This window comes from Mastomys coucha, unplaced genomic scaffold (assembly GCF_008632895.1).
Source record: "Mastomys coucha isolate ucsf_1 unplaced genomic scaffold, UCSF_Mcou_1 pScaffold23, whole genome shotgun sequence".
In the NCBI taxonomy this organism is placed as follows: Eukaryota; Metazoa; Chordata; class Mammalia; order Rodentia; family Muridae; genus Mastomys; species Mastomys coucha.
Window position 1 is genome coordinate 66,553,867 of NW_022196906.1, and position 19,370 is coordinate 66,573,236.

The 19,370-nt window shown below is 35.6% G+C and overlaps 1 protein-coding gene across 11 annotated transcripts in view; it reads right to left on the bottom strand.

The window, feature by feature from the left end:
* The window catches only part of Tcf12 (transcription factor 12), a 296,372-nt gene that overhangs the window by 87,205 nt on the left and 189,797 nt on the right, over positions 1-19,370 (bottom strand). For all 11 annotated transcript variants that reach the window (XM_031345466.1, XM_031345461.1, XM_031345467.1 and 8 more), the window contains one exon: positions 15,882-15,946. In XM_031345466.1, coding sequence (XP_031201326.1) covers positions 15,882-15,946 — 65 coding nt within the window. The remainder of the gene's footprint in view (positions 1-15,881; positions 15,947-19,370) is intronic.

Consider the following 19,370-nt stretch of genomic DNA (forward strand, 5'->3'; position numbering starts at 1 on the left):
CCATCTTAATACCTACACCATTTCTTAAATGAATGTAACCTTTTCTCTGTGGGCTGAGAATAAAGTCATTCAAGTCAAAAACCTTTGATCATAGCAGGAAGTCTATATCTAAAAATCGTGTCTACAATTCATTTCTTGGCGCAGCAGAACTGTCAACTCTCAGCTTTGCTACAATGGAGGTAAAATCCTTTGGTGATGTGAGGGTCACTGAAGTACAGGCTTATTACAATGAACTCCAATGTCTAAAATTTGTTCTCATTTTGGGCTTGTACCACATTAAGAGCCAGATTTTAAGCTCTACTAAATACAAAACAAACAAACAAAAAGACTTTATATATTTATGTTCATTTATGAAAATACTAGTAGTGATGTATTATTTTGAAATATACAGTTAATAAGTCTGGAGTTATTTAAAATTTATATTGAGAAAGATGTATATATTTTCAGTATTGCTGTAGACAAGCATCTACATAAGACTGTTAAATTGATTATTGTTTTATATCAAACAACTTTTATAACATTCATTTTTATTATTATAATATTTTATAAATTTTAAAGAATATGACAAAAAAGGTATTGTAAGTATTGAAGGGGGAGTTTCTGGGAGGAGTTGGGGAACAAGAATGTGATTTAATTCTATTTACTTAAAATATGTTTTTAAATGTTAACGAATTCAGATAAATTGGAATCATGTAACTTTTCTTATCATAATGCAATAAAAATTATAAAAGAAAAAAAAAAGAGCCTGAACCTAAAGGATATGACAGACTCATGCTTTATTACCTCAAATCAAAAACAGAGAAAACATCACATGTTCTCCCAGGATTCAGCAGGAGTACATGCTCAGTGTGCACACATTGAAAAGGGAAATGTTAACCAATGCATCCTGACAATATGTAACACACAGTGTACACTTATCTACCTTTTGCTTGTGTCTCTACTTTTTCAAAATAAAAGCCTTGAGAAGATAATAAACAACACCAAAGACTCACTAGGAGCATTTCCAATGTACATCTCAGTAAATTTTACAACATGTTATGTAGCTCAGATGAGAATGCCTCTTCCTTTGTACATGATTCCCAAAGTGACTCTCACTAACATATATGAAGAGATTACCTTGAAAGAAAAGTAAGTAATCCCTAAATGACTCTGAACAAAATCCTAAAGTTGAGTTATCTATGGAGGACAAACGGGGAGATGGCAAATATACACTGACTATGTGATGACAGACAAGACAAATGTCTTACAGGAACAAATGAGTCCTTGCTACTAACTAGTGTTGGTAAGACTTTTCCTCACTGTAGACAACCTGGATAGGAAATGTCCTATCTTCTTGTTTCACCATGATTACTGATGCCAACAACAACAGAGGCTGTGGTTCCTCTCATCTGTCTGAATTACATAATACCTGTTTCCACAGTGAGTATACTCTTTATGACTTACATGAGAAAAAAAAAAAGAGACACACTGCTTCCTGAACACTTCAGATTGCTAACTTAGCCTGCTGACTACATAGACCTATTCTACACTGAAAGAAAGAAATATCAAGCTTAGGACACAATATCATCTGAAAGGACTTGACAATAAATAAAACCATGCCAAATAAATCAATGGAAAATATGACTAAAAAACAAAGCAAAATTATAAAAGCCTTATAATCTTGATAGTCTACCAATAAAACCATATAGTTTTCCTTGTTACCCTAATTGTGTAGCTAACACCAAGGCAAAAGTGAGCTATTTTACTTTTATTCTCCTAAAATAAAATTGGATTCCAGCTCATTTTATTGATTTTTATTCCTGTTTTAAAATAAATGAGACACACTATTGATTACTACTGATCTTGGCCTAGAGGTATCTTAAGCTGAAAGAATACTAATGTCCCAGAGGATAGAGAACCAGGCAACCCAGTGTTGTTCAGCCAAGCTGTCTTTCTTTTGGGGCAGATTTAATACTCTGAAATGAGATAGCATTCATTTCTTATTACATTACTAGGAAAAAAAACATTTTCATAGTCTTCTAGAGCTAGATGTATTGAGCAATGAGTAATCCTCAATGGAAAAGTTACCCTTTGAACTGCTAAGTCATATAGAAGGCCTCCAGGATGTAACATTTTAAATTATATATGATACATCAGTCAGCAAAAAACCTCACTTCTTTATAAAGAACTCTAGGAATCCAAGTGAGATACATCTTTAAGATCTCTCTCTCTCTCTTTTTTCATGAGTGAGAGTTATGTTGGCTCTGAAATGTGAACTTAAGAAAGCTCTATAGTTTAAATGTGCCATGAGTTTTAAGTAAAGGAATAAAATAGTGGACTTGACAAATATCATTTATTAATATGAACTCCTATTGGTTAGTCTGGAAATGACTGTATATGTGATTTTATAGGACAGAAAAAGAACACACCAAACAGTAGCTAAATTAAGGATTTAGATCACATGGCAATAGTATAAGTATTCGTTATCTTTACAATAGAAAATATATGCAGATGGTAAGTGTATGCTTGCTTTTCCAGATTACTTTTTTTTAAACTACTAAATGGATTGGTTTAAATACTTACTAAATATACTCATATCTATTACTAGTTCAAATTAAATAAGGGTCTAATTAGCCCTATGTCAAAAACTATAAGCACTAGGCTGGGAGTGGTGATTCACACCTGTGATCCTGGCTCTTAGGATGCAGAGATGATGAGAGGAATACAGCAAGTCTGAGGCCAGCCTCATCTGCAAAGTAAGACCCCACCTTTTTTTTTTTTAAAGTAAGCATTAACTTATTATTAAAAACTCCAAGTATTGAGTCTTTATCACTAATCTGTATTCTAGGAAGATAAGATTGAGAATACTAGAGTCACATATCTCAAAATATTTCTGCTGCATATTGTCTATGCAGTCTCTAATTTTATGCTTCCTTCACATCCATGAAATGGTATACAGTCTCACTACATAAAGATAAGCAGCTGTTCAAAAGGGTTGTCTCTTCAAGGAGGGAGCATGCTTAACCTAAACAGAGAAGAGTGAGACCATTATCAGGGCAACAGCTCCACTCTTGGCATTCCATCGCTGCCTTTCCTGCTCTCATTGGATGACCAAGACACAAAACTATGCTCAGAGAAAAATTAGTAAAATGTTACAACAATTTCTCTTTTATGTGTACTTCTCTTATTTTTAGAACAAAAATCACAGTAGTTTGTAACTCCATTTGAAGTTTCAGAGATAATGACAGGTGACTACAGGGTGACCAAGAAGTCCTTCATTTCAAGTTACACTCAATGAAAACTCTGAAAGGGTGAAAACTCAGGGCAAACAAGAAATGGGTTTTAATATATCAGTCTGTTGATTTTCTACAAATAACTAAAAGACAGACTACAATAAATTTTAACTTTGGCAAACACTGACACATATAAAATAATTGTATTTTGATGCTAACTCATTTACATTGAAATTTCAACGGTGTCAGCAATTATCTACAAGCTATTGAAGAAGTCTGTCCAAGAATCTCATCAGACAGGAACACCCATGCTGGGGGTTATCATCTGTGAACAAAGCATTGTGAATGAGTAATCAATAGAACTGCAGACAACGAGCCGTTAATTATGACCCTCACAAGCGTTTTTGTCTAAGACAAGATTTCATTAAATGCTTTGTGTAACCTGCATAGCTTTAAGCCATTACCAACACTTTGGACAGTATATTAATTCAGGGTGGGGGCTGGGAAAGGAGCATGTACAGAGAAACTGTAACAGAAGCCTTGCTACTTCAAACGTCTTCCTGGTTCAGTAACACTAGTTACAACTAGCCAGGTTCTTTAACATGTTCTAAATCTTATTTTCTCAATATGAATTCTTGAAATTTTAATTATCATCATCTATGCTTCTAAATGTCATACAGATTGGAGCAGATAATGACAGTCCACCCATTTCTGGCTTAAAAAGAAATAGACTTACCTACATGTGATTTCTAAAGCATTTCAACTTTCAGCTCAATTTTTAAAAATTTCCTTTAAGTATTTTATTATCTTAATAGTTAATTTTTAATGAAAACTTTCACACTTTTCCCAAAGTTTTACACCAGACAAAAAAATGAAAATTTATTAGAGTAAAATATGTAAGTTGCATATCAATTAAGAAAAACTTCTTGAAGGGCATGGGATATGTTGCAAGTGCTTGCCAAACATCAGAAAAAACAAAAAATACTTCTTAGAAAAAATGCTGCATGAAGAAGACAAGCTAAACAGTCATCTGAATATATTAAGTATTTAAGTAATTACAAACATGACAAGACAACTTTTTTAAAGTTTTTTTATTTGTTTGTTTGTTTTTTACAAGTTGTGGAAGGTATCCTTACTTCCAAAAGACAACTACAGGGATTTTATAAAGACGTACTTAAATAGGGTTGCTAGTAACCATAGTGTGTTTTCTTTTGGTGTGTTGGTCCATGCTGTATCCCAGGAACTGGGACCTCAGAGAGAAGGCTTAATGGTTCTAGCCAACCCACACTAAAGAGTGAGAGACCCTGTACTACTCCCTAGCTCCTGAAAACACCTCTTCTTGAGTAACAACTTTTTCTGAGTATTTGAATTTAGAAACCTTCTGTTAAAAAGAACCCTGTGATGTTTTCCTAGGAGCACAATAGTATTCTGAGAAAACTTGTTCTTCAAAGCTTTTACATGGAACAAATTTTCACTAAGTATTCCTGAAGGTAACACCTAACCTAATCTGGTGTTAGGCATGCAGTTAACACGTAACAGTTTGCGAATCCACAGCTGGACAGCTTCAAGACTCTGATTACTATTCTGGGAAATTTCATATCTACATGAAAGGAGAAGTACAATAAACCTTGTTCTAGTAGCCCAATTTCGACAGTTGATAACACTGAGTTTTTGCTTATAATAGTATATCTTGATTGTCAATTTGACTGGATTAAAAATCACCATAAAAACACATTCTTGGATGTCTATGGTAGTGTTTCTATAAAGAATTAACTGAAAATGGAGAATCCACCTTAAATGTGGGTAGCACCAGTCCATGAGCCAATATTCTATGTTGAATAAAAAAAAGAAAGTGGGGTTGGAGAGATAGCTCAGAGGTTAAGAGCACTGGCCACTCTTCCAGGTCCTGAGTTCAACTTCTGAGTTCAGTAGGTGAAGGATTTTCCTTGACAAAAAACTCTTGCAAAAAATCTAATTCTCATTGGTAGAAAATTATAACTTTTTATTACCTGATACTTTAAGACTTCCCTCCCACAGAATTTGTTTTACTATGTTCTAAACTCATTAAGCCCAGATTAAATTTACATGGTTCAGATCTTAAAATTTTTTCTAATTACTGTGTGTCTTGGACCCTTTCATATGCTACTCCCACAGCAGAAGCTGAGCTTGGTTCTAAGAGATAGCTGTGCCTTCTCCATCCTTCTTAGCCCCTCCAACCCTCCAATCACCAATCTAACAATCCAGTCCTCAAAAGAGAACACTGCAGCACAGTGAGCAGCGAAGTCCAATACTCTCTTGACATAGCCTCCTGCTTGTAACGATGCCGCCTCCGTTCCTATTTCACTTGCTTTTTCACCTCATGACCTTTTTCTCCTAGTTCCAAAGTTTAATCATGGTTTCATTCCCTTCCTTTAAAACTTAGAACATAAAGTCTATTACCTCAACCATTGTCTCCTTAGCACTGACATTTATCAGCTATTTGTGCTATTTATCAGCTAGTCTTAGGTAGATGACATAGCTTGAGGCTTGGATAGTAGTTCCTTGGATAGTGAGCAGCAGTAGCAATAATGACTATGAGGTTAAAAAGATGAAGGTCACAATGCATCACCACATCAACTTGTCCAACAGACCTGCAAATCTGGTCACTATATCAAATATAATCACTTGCTGTTTTGTGATGTGAATGACTGTCCTCCAAGCCAAGCAACTACTATTTTTGTGATTTCAGCTGAGCTCCTCATGAAGGAGTGGGAAGTGCCCTGCAGCTCCCTACTACCTGCTGGATGACACTCCCCCTCAACTGCAAGTGGCTTGGGGGAGGGGCTAGAGTACATAAGTTTGGGAGAGAAGTTCCAGCTATGTGGCTGTGGGGAAACTCTCATCCCTGTTGTGGGCAAAGGCTTTCTAGCTGTGGCCTGCTGGGGGGTTGGAGGGGATTACCTACACTCTTGCAAGGAAGCCCAGTAAACTTTCTTCCTCCCCAGGGTGAACTTTGTGAAATTATGCCTTGATTTTTGAAGAAGGAAGAGATATTTCTTGCACCTTTTTCTAGAAAGGAGTTTAGCAAGTTAGGTATTTAATGTGCTGGTTATGAATAGAGTAAGAATTAACTGCATATATAATTTGATATAAGTAATAATTTCTGGTGAGCCTTAGAAGGATCAATAACAATCAGAAAGCCTTTTGTTTGTCACTACAGGGAATCACAGAACTGATTGTGATTTTTTTTAAATTATTTTTTACCATTAACAAATTATTTACTTATTCATTCATTCACTTAATTTATTTTGGTGTGTGTGTGTGTGTGTGTGTATGTGTGCGTGTGTGCAAAACCTGATGAAGTCAGTTTTCTTTTACTATGTGGGTTGTAAGGACTGAACTCTTTGTTCTTGCTTTTATCAGATTTGGTATCCTTTTTCCTGGCTGTGAACAGAAAAATCCTTGACTTCCTTGATGGCAACAGTGTCCTCAGACAGAGTGGGGATTAGAATCAAGGAGTGTACTTCTTTTGTTTGTTTGTGTGTACATGAGGTATATTCACACATTTGTGTTGGGGTATGCAAGTGTGCATGCAGGTGTATATATGTGTTATGTGTCTAGTCCAAATGTCAGCTGTCATCTACAGTTCTCAAACTTATTTTCTGATACAAAGACTTTTTCATGAGCCTTGGAGTTTATGTACTGGCTAGGTATCAATTGGCTAGGGAGCCTGGTAAATGAACTCCAGGCACCTGTTGACCATCTCTATCTCCGTGACATGGTTATAGATACATGTCGCCATATCTCATGTGGGATCCTGGAGATCTAAATTCAAGTCTCAATACTCGCTGGGCGGTGGTGGTGCACGCCTTTAATCCCAGCACTTGGGAGGCAGAGACAGGCGGATTTCTGAGTTCGAGGCCAGCCTGGTCTACAGAGTGAGTTCCAGGACAGCCAGGGCTATACAGAGAAACCCTGTCTCGAAAAACCAAAAAAAAAAAAAAAAAAAAAACTTGTGTGACAAGCACTTTATTGACTGAGTCATTTCCCAAATCCTTCCTATTGCTACTTAATATTTAACATCCTAAATTCTTTATCTTTTCCATATGATGAGGTTGCAATTCACATTATTATTTGTAAAATCTTCACTGAATGAGTTTTGATTAACTTATAACTGTTTTAAAATACATTTGGTTCAGAAAATTATATAGCATCAACTTTCTTGTTCAAATATTGTAATAATTCAGACAAAAGGCAAGGTACTTATAGTACGTTTTGTATCAGTTACTTTTTTACTGCTGTGACAAAAAACAAAACATGACAAAGGTTCCTTATAAAAGGAAAGGTTATTTAGCCTATGGTTCCACAGGGAGAATAGTTGTTTGTGGTGTGGAAGTATGGCAGTAAGTAACAAGGTACATTGGCTGGAGTAGAAATGAAGTGCTAATATCTTGAAACACAAGAATGAAGCAGAGATAGCAAGCTGAGAATGGCTTAAGTATTGGAACTCTTAAAGCCTGACCCAAGTAACATACTTTCTCTAGAAAGGCCACTCCCAATCAGCTCCACCAACTGAGAACCAAGTTTCAAATGCCTGAGAATCACAGGTTTTCTGTCCTTTAAAACCTTTAATCCTCGTAGGAAAAGAACAGGCTAGAAGTATAACACTGGTCACAAATGACAGGCTCTGATTATAACAATTATCAGAAACATATGCCTTCTCAGGAAAAATATTTAATATTTTGATAGAAAACTATTATCAAGAGCAGAGCATGTTCTGTAAAGAAGAACACAAAAAAGTGTGCAAATCTAGTAGGCCCAACCTTATGTGCTACTACTAGATAATTCCTGACACTTAAGCAGAAAGATGTTACCAATCTGTAATGAATAGAAATTGTTGCTTTCCAATTAGAAAGTAGGTGGACTTGGCTGGCAGTCTGCTGAGTCTGCTTAGCCTATGCAATATGTGCAAGCTATCTGTTCTCATTCTAGTAGTGATGTTATAATTCCACAAGTTATACATTATTAGTAGTAATGCAAAATACCTGTCATAGGCTTGAAAAACAATTCTGTCTAGCAGATGGATGAACGGCCTGCACCACCATCTTCAACACATCTACTTCTATGCCTTTATATTATTTCCTTATTTTTGCTCTATGAACATCACTGTTTAGATTCTCATTTGAAATGGTTCTGTAACATCATCTTAACATTTATGTACTGATAAGATGAAGTTACTTATTTTTATATGCATGGGAGAATGCTAATTTTTACTTTTGTTTAATTTTTTAAAAAAATGCCTTTATTTTTTAATTATGTATGTATACCTGTGTTTGTGGGTATGTGCTTGTTTGTTTTGTTAAGGTGCCTAAGATAGCCAGAAGAGAGCACTGGATCCCCTGGAGCAAGTTAAAATGGCTGTAAGCTCTTCAGTGTCAGCACTGAGAACTAACCCTGGGTCCTCCGCAAAGGTAGTATATACTGTAAACTGCTGAGCCATCTCCCCACAATCTTGTTCGATTTTATTGAGACGTACTTCCATGATATAACTCTGACTTGCCAGAATCCCTACGCCATCAGGGTAGCTTTAAATGTTGATCCTCCTGCCTCAGACTAGGAAGTACTAGATTTATATTGTCTGTAACTTAAACTTTTCTTTAAAAAGCTATTTGCTTATAATTTTAAATTAATAACAGTGTTATACATTCAAAATATCTTAACAATATCTTCCATTTCATTGTTTTTTTCATATGACCTGGAACAATATTTCCAATATAGTATCCATGTCTCTGGTCAATCTCCCAAACATCCATATTAGAGTCTCATGTGGCTAAGAAGCCTTTCCTTCTTTTATCATGCCTCCAATTATGCTTCAGGATAAATGATAAACTCCCTGGGTAGTCATGCTAGCTCTTTCCTTGTAACTCAGCCATCTCACACTATTAAATAAATATTCTACATAAGCCAAACAAAAATGCAGTTATTGCTAAAACACATATTAAAGTACTTTTCATGCTTAGCAAATTATTGACACCTTCTATTTGTTATGATCTAAATATGTCAGCAGAAACACAAATAAGCAAGGGACCTCACAATCTTTATTCTTTGGCTGGGTCAGAAGGAAGGAAGCAGGAAAAGATGCACGGGGTCCTACTGTCTTTGCCCAGCATGTCATCATCCCTTTACTATATCAAATTTAATCCATTTTGTATGGCCTTGGAATTTTATACATCCTTCAAAAACTTTTCCTTATATCAAAATCATATTACCTTTTTGAGTGTCAAATCATACCCATATAACTTGAGATTACTATACTTTATTCAATAATTTTAATTTTCTTCTCACGTACACAGCTTGTTTCTGCCAGCCTAGGGATGGCAGATCTTCTGGTCTGTTGATTGAATCAAATCTTTTTTTGTTTTTGTTTTTGGAGACAGGGTTTCTCTGTGTAGCCCTGGCTGCCCTAGAACTCATTCTGTAGACCAGGCTGGCCTGGAACTCAGAAATCCGTCTGCCTCTGCCTCCCAAGTGCTGGGATTAAAGGTGTGAGCCACCACTGCCCGGCTTTTGAATCAATTCTTAACTTAGAAAGTAAAACAAGAAAATCCTTAATTCATTTCCTTATGTTCTAAACAATCTTAAAATTCTTTAAGAATTTATTAAAATTTCAACTTTATAAGAGAATGACCTCAAATAAAAATCTAACTAGAACTTAAAACAATTACTTAGGTTACTGAAATAACTCATGCTTTGTAATCTGTTCCAAGTAAAAATAGTCATGGTTTTCAAATTATCCCAGAATACAAACATAGAAAGGGTCTACAAATGTGCTAATACCACTGCATTCAGAACTTGGATTAAAACCACAAGCAGTCTCTCACAAGATGGTGTCCTTTTGGGAGGAAATGGGATTTTGGTTAAATTCAATTCATCAGTATTTCTTTCATGTCTCATGCTTTCTACCTCTTTTATAAGAATTTCTGTGGGGGGCTGGAAGAGATGGCTCAATAGTTAAGAGTGCTTTCTGTTCTTACAGATGGTCTAGTTAATTCCCAGTGGTCACATCAGGTAGCTTACAGTCACCTCTAACCCCAGCTCTAGGAGAAATCTGGCTCCATGGGCACCACAGACATGTGGCATTTAGAAAACCACACGCGAGTGCACACACACAAAAATAAAAATTTCTCTTTTTTTGTAAAGTAATAATTATCTGTTGATGGATACACAATAACAGTCATGTACATTTTCTCCTCAAAAGTATTAATTACTTTATCTTTCAAATTCAAGTTCTACTTCAAACAAGTTTTATATAGTATAAGAAATAAAAGTTCCTCTTCCCACATCAATATACAGTTACTTCAGTATCTTACACTAAAGAGACCGAATTGCTTGTATCAACATCATCTATCCAGGGGCCCTTCTCAGCTTTCTGTGCTGTTCCTTGAGCTATGTGTCCATCTACACACAAATACAACATTGTCCTTCTATTATTAGTATTGCTTTGAAGTAAACAGTGAAAACTGGTAAGTCCGCCCTTCTTTGCAAATTGTTTCTCTGTCTTTTCTGTTGTTTTTTTGAGGACAGGATTTCTCTGTAGCCCTGGCTGTCTTGGAACTCCCTCTGTATGAGATGCTGTCCTTAAACTCTGGCTCTGCCTCCCAAGTGCTGGAATTAAATGTGTGCACCACCACCACCCAGCTGTTTTGGCATCAGCTGCTGGTACTGGTAGTGCTGGTGCTGGTGTTGCTTCTCCTTCCCCTTCCTCCTCTTTTTAAGTATTTATTTTATTTTATTTATCTAATGTATGATTGCTCTAACTGGATGTACACTTGCATGCTAGAAGAGTGCATCAGATCCCATTATAGTTAGAAGCCATCAAATGGTGGCTGGGAACTGAACTCAGGAACACTGGAAGAGCAGCCAGTGCTCTTAACCACTGAACCAATTCTCCAGCCCCTGTTTTGGTTTCTGAATCTTTTGTCTTTAAAAATTAAAATTTAAAAATTAGCTTATTTACTTATTTGTTTGTTTATTTATTTTTTATGTGTGCACACAGGAACATGTGAGCATATATGGAGGTCAAAGAACAACTTGTAGGAAGTAATTTCTGTTTAAATTAGCTCATTAATTAATTAATTTATTTATTTATTATGTGTGCACACAGGAACATGTGAGCATATATGGAGGTCAAAGAACAACTTGTAGGAAGTCATTTCTGTTTACTTTGTGGATTCCAGGGCCTAAACTCAGGTTGTCAGTCTGACCAGCTAATATATTACCTGCTGAATTATCTTACTGCTATCTTCTATCTTTGAAAACAAACTTTTCAATATTTTTGTCAGTATCTATAAAGTTTGTTGGGGCTATGATTGGAATCATTAAATTTATAGCCCAACTTAGGAAGAAATGTCAATAATACTCCTCATCTTCATTTGCATGCTATCTCTGTTCAGATTTTTTATTTCTCCCAGTTGTGTTGCATATTTTCACTATTAAAGTCTTATATTCTGTTAAACTTATACCTTGATGTTTCATGAGTTTTAAAATTACTCTGATATTATGTGGTTTTGTGCCTATATATAGTTAGCATATGAATGAATGGGGAGGTCAGAAAACAGCCTTTCAGAGCTATCTTTCTCTTTTTCACTGAATGGGATTCAGTATGGTTGCTAAACTTTTATGGTTTAATGATTTTTTTTTTTGTTAGCTTCTACCATCACATGGTCAGAGAACACCTGCTGTGCATTTTCAAACCTTTGCACTTCATTGGCACTGACTTTATGAGCTGGTATATGATTCATAACTTCTGACTAACATATGTCCTTGAGAGAAACTTGTATTTTCTATTATTATTATTATTATTATTATTATTATTATTATTATTATTATTAAATTTATTTATTTACTATATGTATTTGTATATGTATATGATTTGTTTATTATTATATGTAGGTACACTGTAGCTGTCTTCAAACATACCAGAAGAGGGTGTCAGATCCCATTACAGATGGTTGTGAGCCACCACGTAGTTGCTGGGATTTGAACTCAGGACCTTTGGAAGAGCAGTCAGTGCTCTTAACCACTGAGCCATCCCTTCAGCCCAAAACTTACATTTTCAACTGTTAAATGGAGAGGTCTGTAAGTATCAATAAGGACAAGTTGTGAAGTTAATTTAGTCCTATTACTAAGATTTTGTACTGTTATCTTGTCTATTGCTGAGGAAAAGATCTTCAAATCTTGTTTATTTTTTAAATGTTTACATGTATTAGATGTTTTGCCTACACATATGTCTGTATGCCACTTGAGTGCTTGGTATACAGAGACCAGAAGAGTGTGTTACATGTGAGCTGCTGTTGTAGGAGCTCAGAACCAAACCAGCTATCTCTGGAAGAGCACACAGTGCTCTTAATGGCTGAGTCATCTCTCCAGCACTTAAGATCTTCGCATCTTCATTTGCATAAATTTATTTCTAACTTTATACAATTTTTGCTTTACTTATTTTTAAGTTCTTAATAGGTGTACATACATTTGTCACATTTTCCAAATATTCGTACTCTCATCACTTTTGAATTCAGTACCTATATATAAATAGCTAACTGTTTTTAAATTGCTTGTTCCTAAGGGTTTAGTAATTAACTTAGATAAAGCTTTGAACTTCTGGGGTGTAAAAACTAACACTGCTATATTTTAAGGTTCCGAAATTTCTATTTAAGCTGTTCAAACAAATATTTGTATAAGTATCAGAGAAAAACTATCAAAATGATGAAAGACTTCTCACATTGCTAGGCAGTTTAAAAGGTAACGCTTGTCATTAATTTAATAAAAATGGCCCAATTAGCCTCTGAGCTAGATCAATTAAAAATTCAATTGCATAATGATCTATCCATACTTTCAGTAAAACTACTATACCCCTTTCCATTTAATGGACCATCAGTTCTGTGATTGAAGGTAATAAGAGAAGATTCATTTACTAATGTATTATTACATCATCTTTACATGAAATAAAGCCCATCAGGCATTATTAAATTAACCCGAATCTTGCAGAATGTCAGCAACATTTTATATACATTAACAGCAGAGTTAATGTTCCTTGGGGTACACTGTTGAAGAAAAATAGTAAAGGTGGCATTTGGATATAAGTTTGTAGTCACTATTTATCTTCCTTTGTATTTTGTGAATACTTGTGAATAGTTATGACAAAGTAGCAATTGGTTAAGCATAGTTTTTATTTCTTATCCATTAAAGCACACATTATTTGTAATGCAAGTTTTACTTTGAATGAGAGTTAATAAGCTTTTCTCTGTATTCATCATCACCATAATGAACATTATTATAAGATACAGGCTTATAAGATAGGGTTATTATAAGAAATGGTCAGAGATTCTCAGAACTTGGTGCCTTTTCTCCTTCAGTCTCTGGAGTGCTAAAAGTACAGGAAGTACCATGCCCAATGTCTCAATTTTTACAATTTAATTTTCCCAATTTTATGCTTAGGACTCAAATCAGTTGGTATTATCGACCATAATTTTTCCAACAGCTGCAGCACAGTAAGAGCTAGGGAACAGTAATAAATAGCAGAACCATTGTTCTTTTCACAGCAATTAATCCCTTTTACTGGTTTCAAGAGCCCTTTTGTCTTCACTGATGCTGTCTGTCCTGGCTGCTTTACAACCTTTTCACTGCTTTGCTATACTATGGAGTTCCTCTCTAGGATCATACATAACTGGTGCTGTAAGATTTTTAGAAACATAATTCTCACATGTGCATCTTAAGTCTTGTGTTTTGTTCTTATACCTTCTGTAAGTTTGCTGTTCTCTTAGCATGAGACTTCTTGATCTCTATAATGTTTGTGAATAGCTGTCAAACAGTCCCTTTTTAATACTCATGTAAATTCCAGGCTCCTAGGATGCATGATAAATAAGTAAGCTCTTAGTTATCTCTTCAACCAAGTCATTAAAAGTGAAGAACATTGGAGCATAAACTAAGAATTGAGAGGCTCTTACTGAAGCAGCCACACCATAGTTAAAACCTTCAAACATCAGCTTAGGTTTACTACTGGTTGTATGTAAGCTATGAAAACTATCCCTGAAAAACAACTGCTTTCTAGTCTGCACAATGAGTTGCTGAAAAGATTCACTGTGAGCATTTTAAAACACTGCAGATCTTAGCAATGTCAGAATTATAAGTTTCCTCCTTTATCAAGTTAGGGACTTTAATCTTTTCTCTCAAAGAAAGCATTTTAGGTTTTTTTTTGGGGGTGGGGAGGAGCATATCCCAAGTGGCAGCTTTAATACTCTTACATGCTGGGACATTATTGACTAAATTAAGGGTTTTTTGAACACAAGCACTATGATACCATAACAGTCAATTTGAGAACCAACACTAAGTGACTAAAGGGGAGTAAATGTATAGTGCAGATGAATACATTATACAAAGGAGTGACTCACATTCTAGATGGTTCATCACATGACTCAGAATGTCATGCAATCTAAAACTGACCAGTGGTGTGATTCTGAAATTTTTCATTTCATATTTTCAAAACAAAGTTGACTGTGGGTTAATTGAAACCAGAGATAAGGGATTTTTATTTATTTATTTCAAAGATATGGGGGGCCGGAGAGATGGCTCAGCAGTTAAGAGCACCGACTGCTCTTCCAGAGGTCAAACCCCAGCAACCACATGATGGCTCACAACCATCTGTAATAAGATCTGATGCCCTCTTCTGGTGTGTCTGAAGACAGCTACAGTGTACTTACATAATAAATAAATAAATCCTTGGGCTGGAGCGAGCAGGGGCCAGAGCAAGAAGGAAAAGAAAAAAGAAAAAAAGAAAATGGGGACAAAGAAACAGACAATGAAGAAATCTAAAGATATGGTCTTTGTAGCCTATGCTGGCCTCAAACTCAGCAATCTTCATGCCTCTCAGCCTCTAAGATTCTGGGATTATAAGTGTGGCCCCAGTGTCTAACTCATGGGGCAGCTGTTGCAATAACAACTGACTTACTGTGACTATCACTGTTGTATTTGCTAGCAATTATCAATACTATAACCAGAATGTTATTAGTTGTACGATGGTTAAAATGACTCAAGATACTCATGACTTAGATTAGATCAAGTCCCATAAAGACTGCCTTTCTGGTTTTTTGTTTTTGTTTGAGGCGTAGAACTAAATTCAGAATTCCATGAGAAAACAGTGAAAAAGGTGACCACTAGCACAAATACACTATGTGAAAAACCTGTAAGGGTAGAAGAGAAGTCCTCAGTACAAAACCAGCTGAGGCTTGAAATACTTGGTGAGCTCTAGGAAAAATTAAAGCACTTCTCATGGCAATAGCGCAGCCACCAGTATAACACATTCAAGCTACATGTGTTTATCACATGCTCTTCACTGCATGTATCAACAATTTGCTTTTCTACAGGAATATGTAAGAACTTATTTCTAGAAGTAAGATGCATTTAGGAAGCAGAGAAACTTTGTCTCCAATTAAGTGGAAGTTAAAAAAATCTCAACTGAAGAAAGAAAACCATCTAAAGATGGAACAATTAAAAGAGAAGATATGTTGAGCTGCTAAAACAAAACTACTCTATCACACAAAATCATAGAATTATATGAATATATAATGGTGAAATCATGTAAATAAACTTCTATCTTCTCTATTATTATGTAAGTGTAAACTTCACTAAACTTACCTGACAACCTGAGAGTCCAGAGTCTCTGCTGTACAGGGAAAATGAGCCTCTCTCTGATGTTTTCCCTATAAAACCAAGAAAAGAACATTGTATAAGAAACTTCATTGATGGACAATCAATTCAGCTTAAAAACTATTCATTCTAATCTCAGTAAATACTTGACCATAAATGTGTTATCACTGAAAATACTGTCAAAAGAATGAAGAATTGACACCTCAATAGTGAACAACATAACTCACAGAGGACATTCACATATATTTACTTCAAAATGGACATTTTTATTTATCTCAGAAATGAAAACAGTAGACTAGACATCAAAGTATGAGGTTCTATTATAAAGGTGTTGTCTGTGAGTCTCATGTATAGTTTGTAAATGAATGTATGTTCATGTACTCAACACACATAACTATTTGAATACATTGAAAAAGATGAGATTATATGATATATACCCTTTGAAATCTGCATTTTCATAAAATGTTATATTTGAGATAAACTGATGATACTAGTTCAGTGAATTTTTATTGCTGTGTCCTTGTAAACATAAAAGCACAGTTTATCTACTTCCCTGATGAAAATTTTCCAATTTTGTGGGTCATGAATAAGCGTTCTTGCATGTCCTAATATGTAGCTTCTTCTAGGTTGAACACACGGTAGACACGGCTGGCTACTGGTCACACTTAGCTTCAAAGGTATTCCTTATTCCTTGGTACATTTTCTGACAGTATGCATTCTCCTTCAGAATTTCTTTTGGGACACAGACATAGTTCCAAAGTCAGCCAGCCAAGCATAGGAGTAGCCCTGACAGTTCCTGAGAGACAATGGGCATCTCACAGCACCCACAACTGACAACAGCAATTTTTAAGTCTATTATGTACACATCATGTAAGTGTGTACATGTGCTTGTGCTTATGGTATATACATGTATGCACCTGTATGTGTGTGAACTTTGGGAGTATGCAAATGTCAGTGTCAGGTATCTTCTGCTCTCCAGCTTACTTTTCTGAGTCTCTCACTGAACATAGATCTTTCTGATTTAGATAGGTTGGCTGGCCAATAAGACCCTGAGATCTTCCTGCCTCCTACTACAGCCCCTACTGGGATTACAGGCATGCTCAGCTTTTATGTGGGTGCTGAGATAGAACACACAGACATCTTAACCACTGATCCATCTCTCCAGCCACGGTACTAATTTTTAATAGAACATTCATACTACATTTTTTTTTTTTTTTTGGTTTTTCGAGACAGGGTTTCTCTGTATAGCCCTGGCTGTCCTGGAACTCACTCTGTAGACCAGGCTGGCCTCGAACTCAGAAATCTGCCTGCCTCTGCCTCCCAAGTGCTGGGATTAAAGGCATGCACCACCACCGCCCTACATTTTTTCTTTAAAACATCTATTTTTATGTATATGAATATTTTGCCTATATGTATGCCTATGTACTACATTAATAACAGAGGCCAGAAGAGGGCATTGGATTCACAGGAACTGATGTTAACTGACAGTTTTGAGACTTCACATGGCTGCTGGGTATCAAACCTGATCCTCTGTAAGGACAGCCAGTGATCTTAATCTCTGGTCCATCTTACCAGTACCTACTCATTTGTTTTTAATAATTGATGTATATTCAAGAAAACAAACTTGGAAACATAATAACTAAATACTTCATCACAATGACATAATGCTTATGACTTCAGCAAAGATAACACAAGTTGACAAAGATGTCAAAATGGAGTTTAAAAAATGCCAAGATGTTTTCCTCCATTTCAAGGTAAGATGTCACTATGGGACTTTTACCTTGATAAGAATTTACCCAAATGATTTAAAGATTATGTGAACTTTACTATAATTACATGCCATCATCATGTGGCTGAATAAAATGTAAAATGGATAATCTGCTAATTTTAAAAGTTTACACACAGGTCAGTTATACAATGTAGTCAAAGTTGGAAAACTCTAAACCTACCATCTAATAACACTGTAGACACACAAAAGTCTGTAGCAGTAAGCTTAGCTATTACCAAAGTGTCAAGGATATTATTTCTGAGCCTCGCAGCCACTGGGACACAGTACATATTCTCCACCTTTCTTAGTCCTTCCTCCTTTAAAACAAACAAATCTCTTCTTTTTTGAGACCGAGTTTTGCTACAGAGCTCAGGCTGGCTTTCAGATCATGGCAATCCTTCCGGTTCAGTCTCCCAATCTTGCCTTGACTGTAGGCATACATGACTCAAGTTTCACTCTGTCCGGGAGAAGTGTGTGTGGATAGGGCAGGAATGTCCTCTTTGTAGTCTTCTGGCTGTCCAGGAGCTTACTGGCTATCTTAAAACTCAGATCTGCCTTCCTCTGCCGCTTGAGGTTAGAGGTGGGCACCATCACACCCAGCTGTAGCTTCATTCTTATGATAATTTTTAAACACAAAGAATTTTAAGTTGAAAACTATGCATATGAGGGTAATGGATTAGAAATCCTTCCTGAAGCAAGAGGACCACAGACACAGAAAGGAAATGCTAACTCAGAGTGACTTAAAAAGTTCAGTGGGGAAAAAATTAAGGGTAGTTCATACCTGCATTTATAGGCATGCTATTTTTTGGAATGATGTTAGTTTGTGAAATATTAAAAATCTTTCATAGTTCCTATCCTTAATTTTAAAAGATGGTTTTCACTGGAAACAGCTCTTACCTCATATATTTGGTAAGAAAAAATTGGGAGAATATGTCAATACTTAAAAGGCAGTACATCTGTTGAGACAGTCATTTAACACAGTATAGTATCAACTTCACTAAGTCTTTCCTATCCAAGAAATTCCAACCCTCAAATATTAGTAATTAGTAGACATTGTTGATACAATCCTTAACAATATATATTGCAAGTTATAAATACAATTATTTTCAATTAAAAACATGCTCTGAAAGACTTCAAAGCTAACCAACAACCTAAAACGTATTGTACTCAGACTCAAATGTACTAGTAAGAAGACAAGTTAAGGTAGAAAAGGGAACAAAAGAACATGTGAATATCAGCCTGAGCATCAGCAAAGTCCTTTAAAATCTTAATGATTGAGATAATCCAGATAAATGTAAAACTGGGTCCAGTGAGATGGTTTGGCAGATAAGGGTTGGATGCTCAGAGCCCATGTCAGAGGGATAGAGGGAACCAAGCCCAATATGTTTTCCTCTGACCACCACATGTGTAATCATGACATGTGTATCCATCCCCATAATAATAATAAATAAATATTCAACAATTTTAGATTTTTGTCTATAAATATTCCTAAACTATTTTCCTTTCATAGCTATATTCAAGTCAGAGGGGATGAGAATTAACAAGAGATAAGAGTACTACACATTACAAGTCTTGATACAGTAAACAGATCACCTGCTATAAAAATAGTAGTTATTCAAAAGAGATTTTGAAATAGAAGTATGTTTTCAATAGCTGAGTAGTACTCCATTGTGTAGATATACCACAATTTCTGTATCCACTCCTCTGTT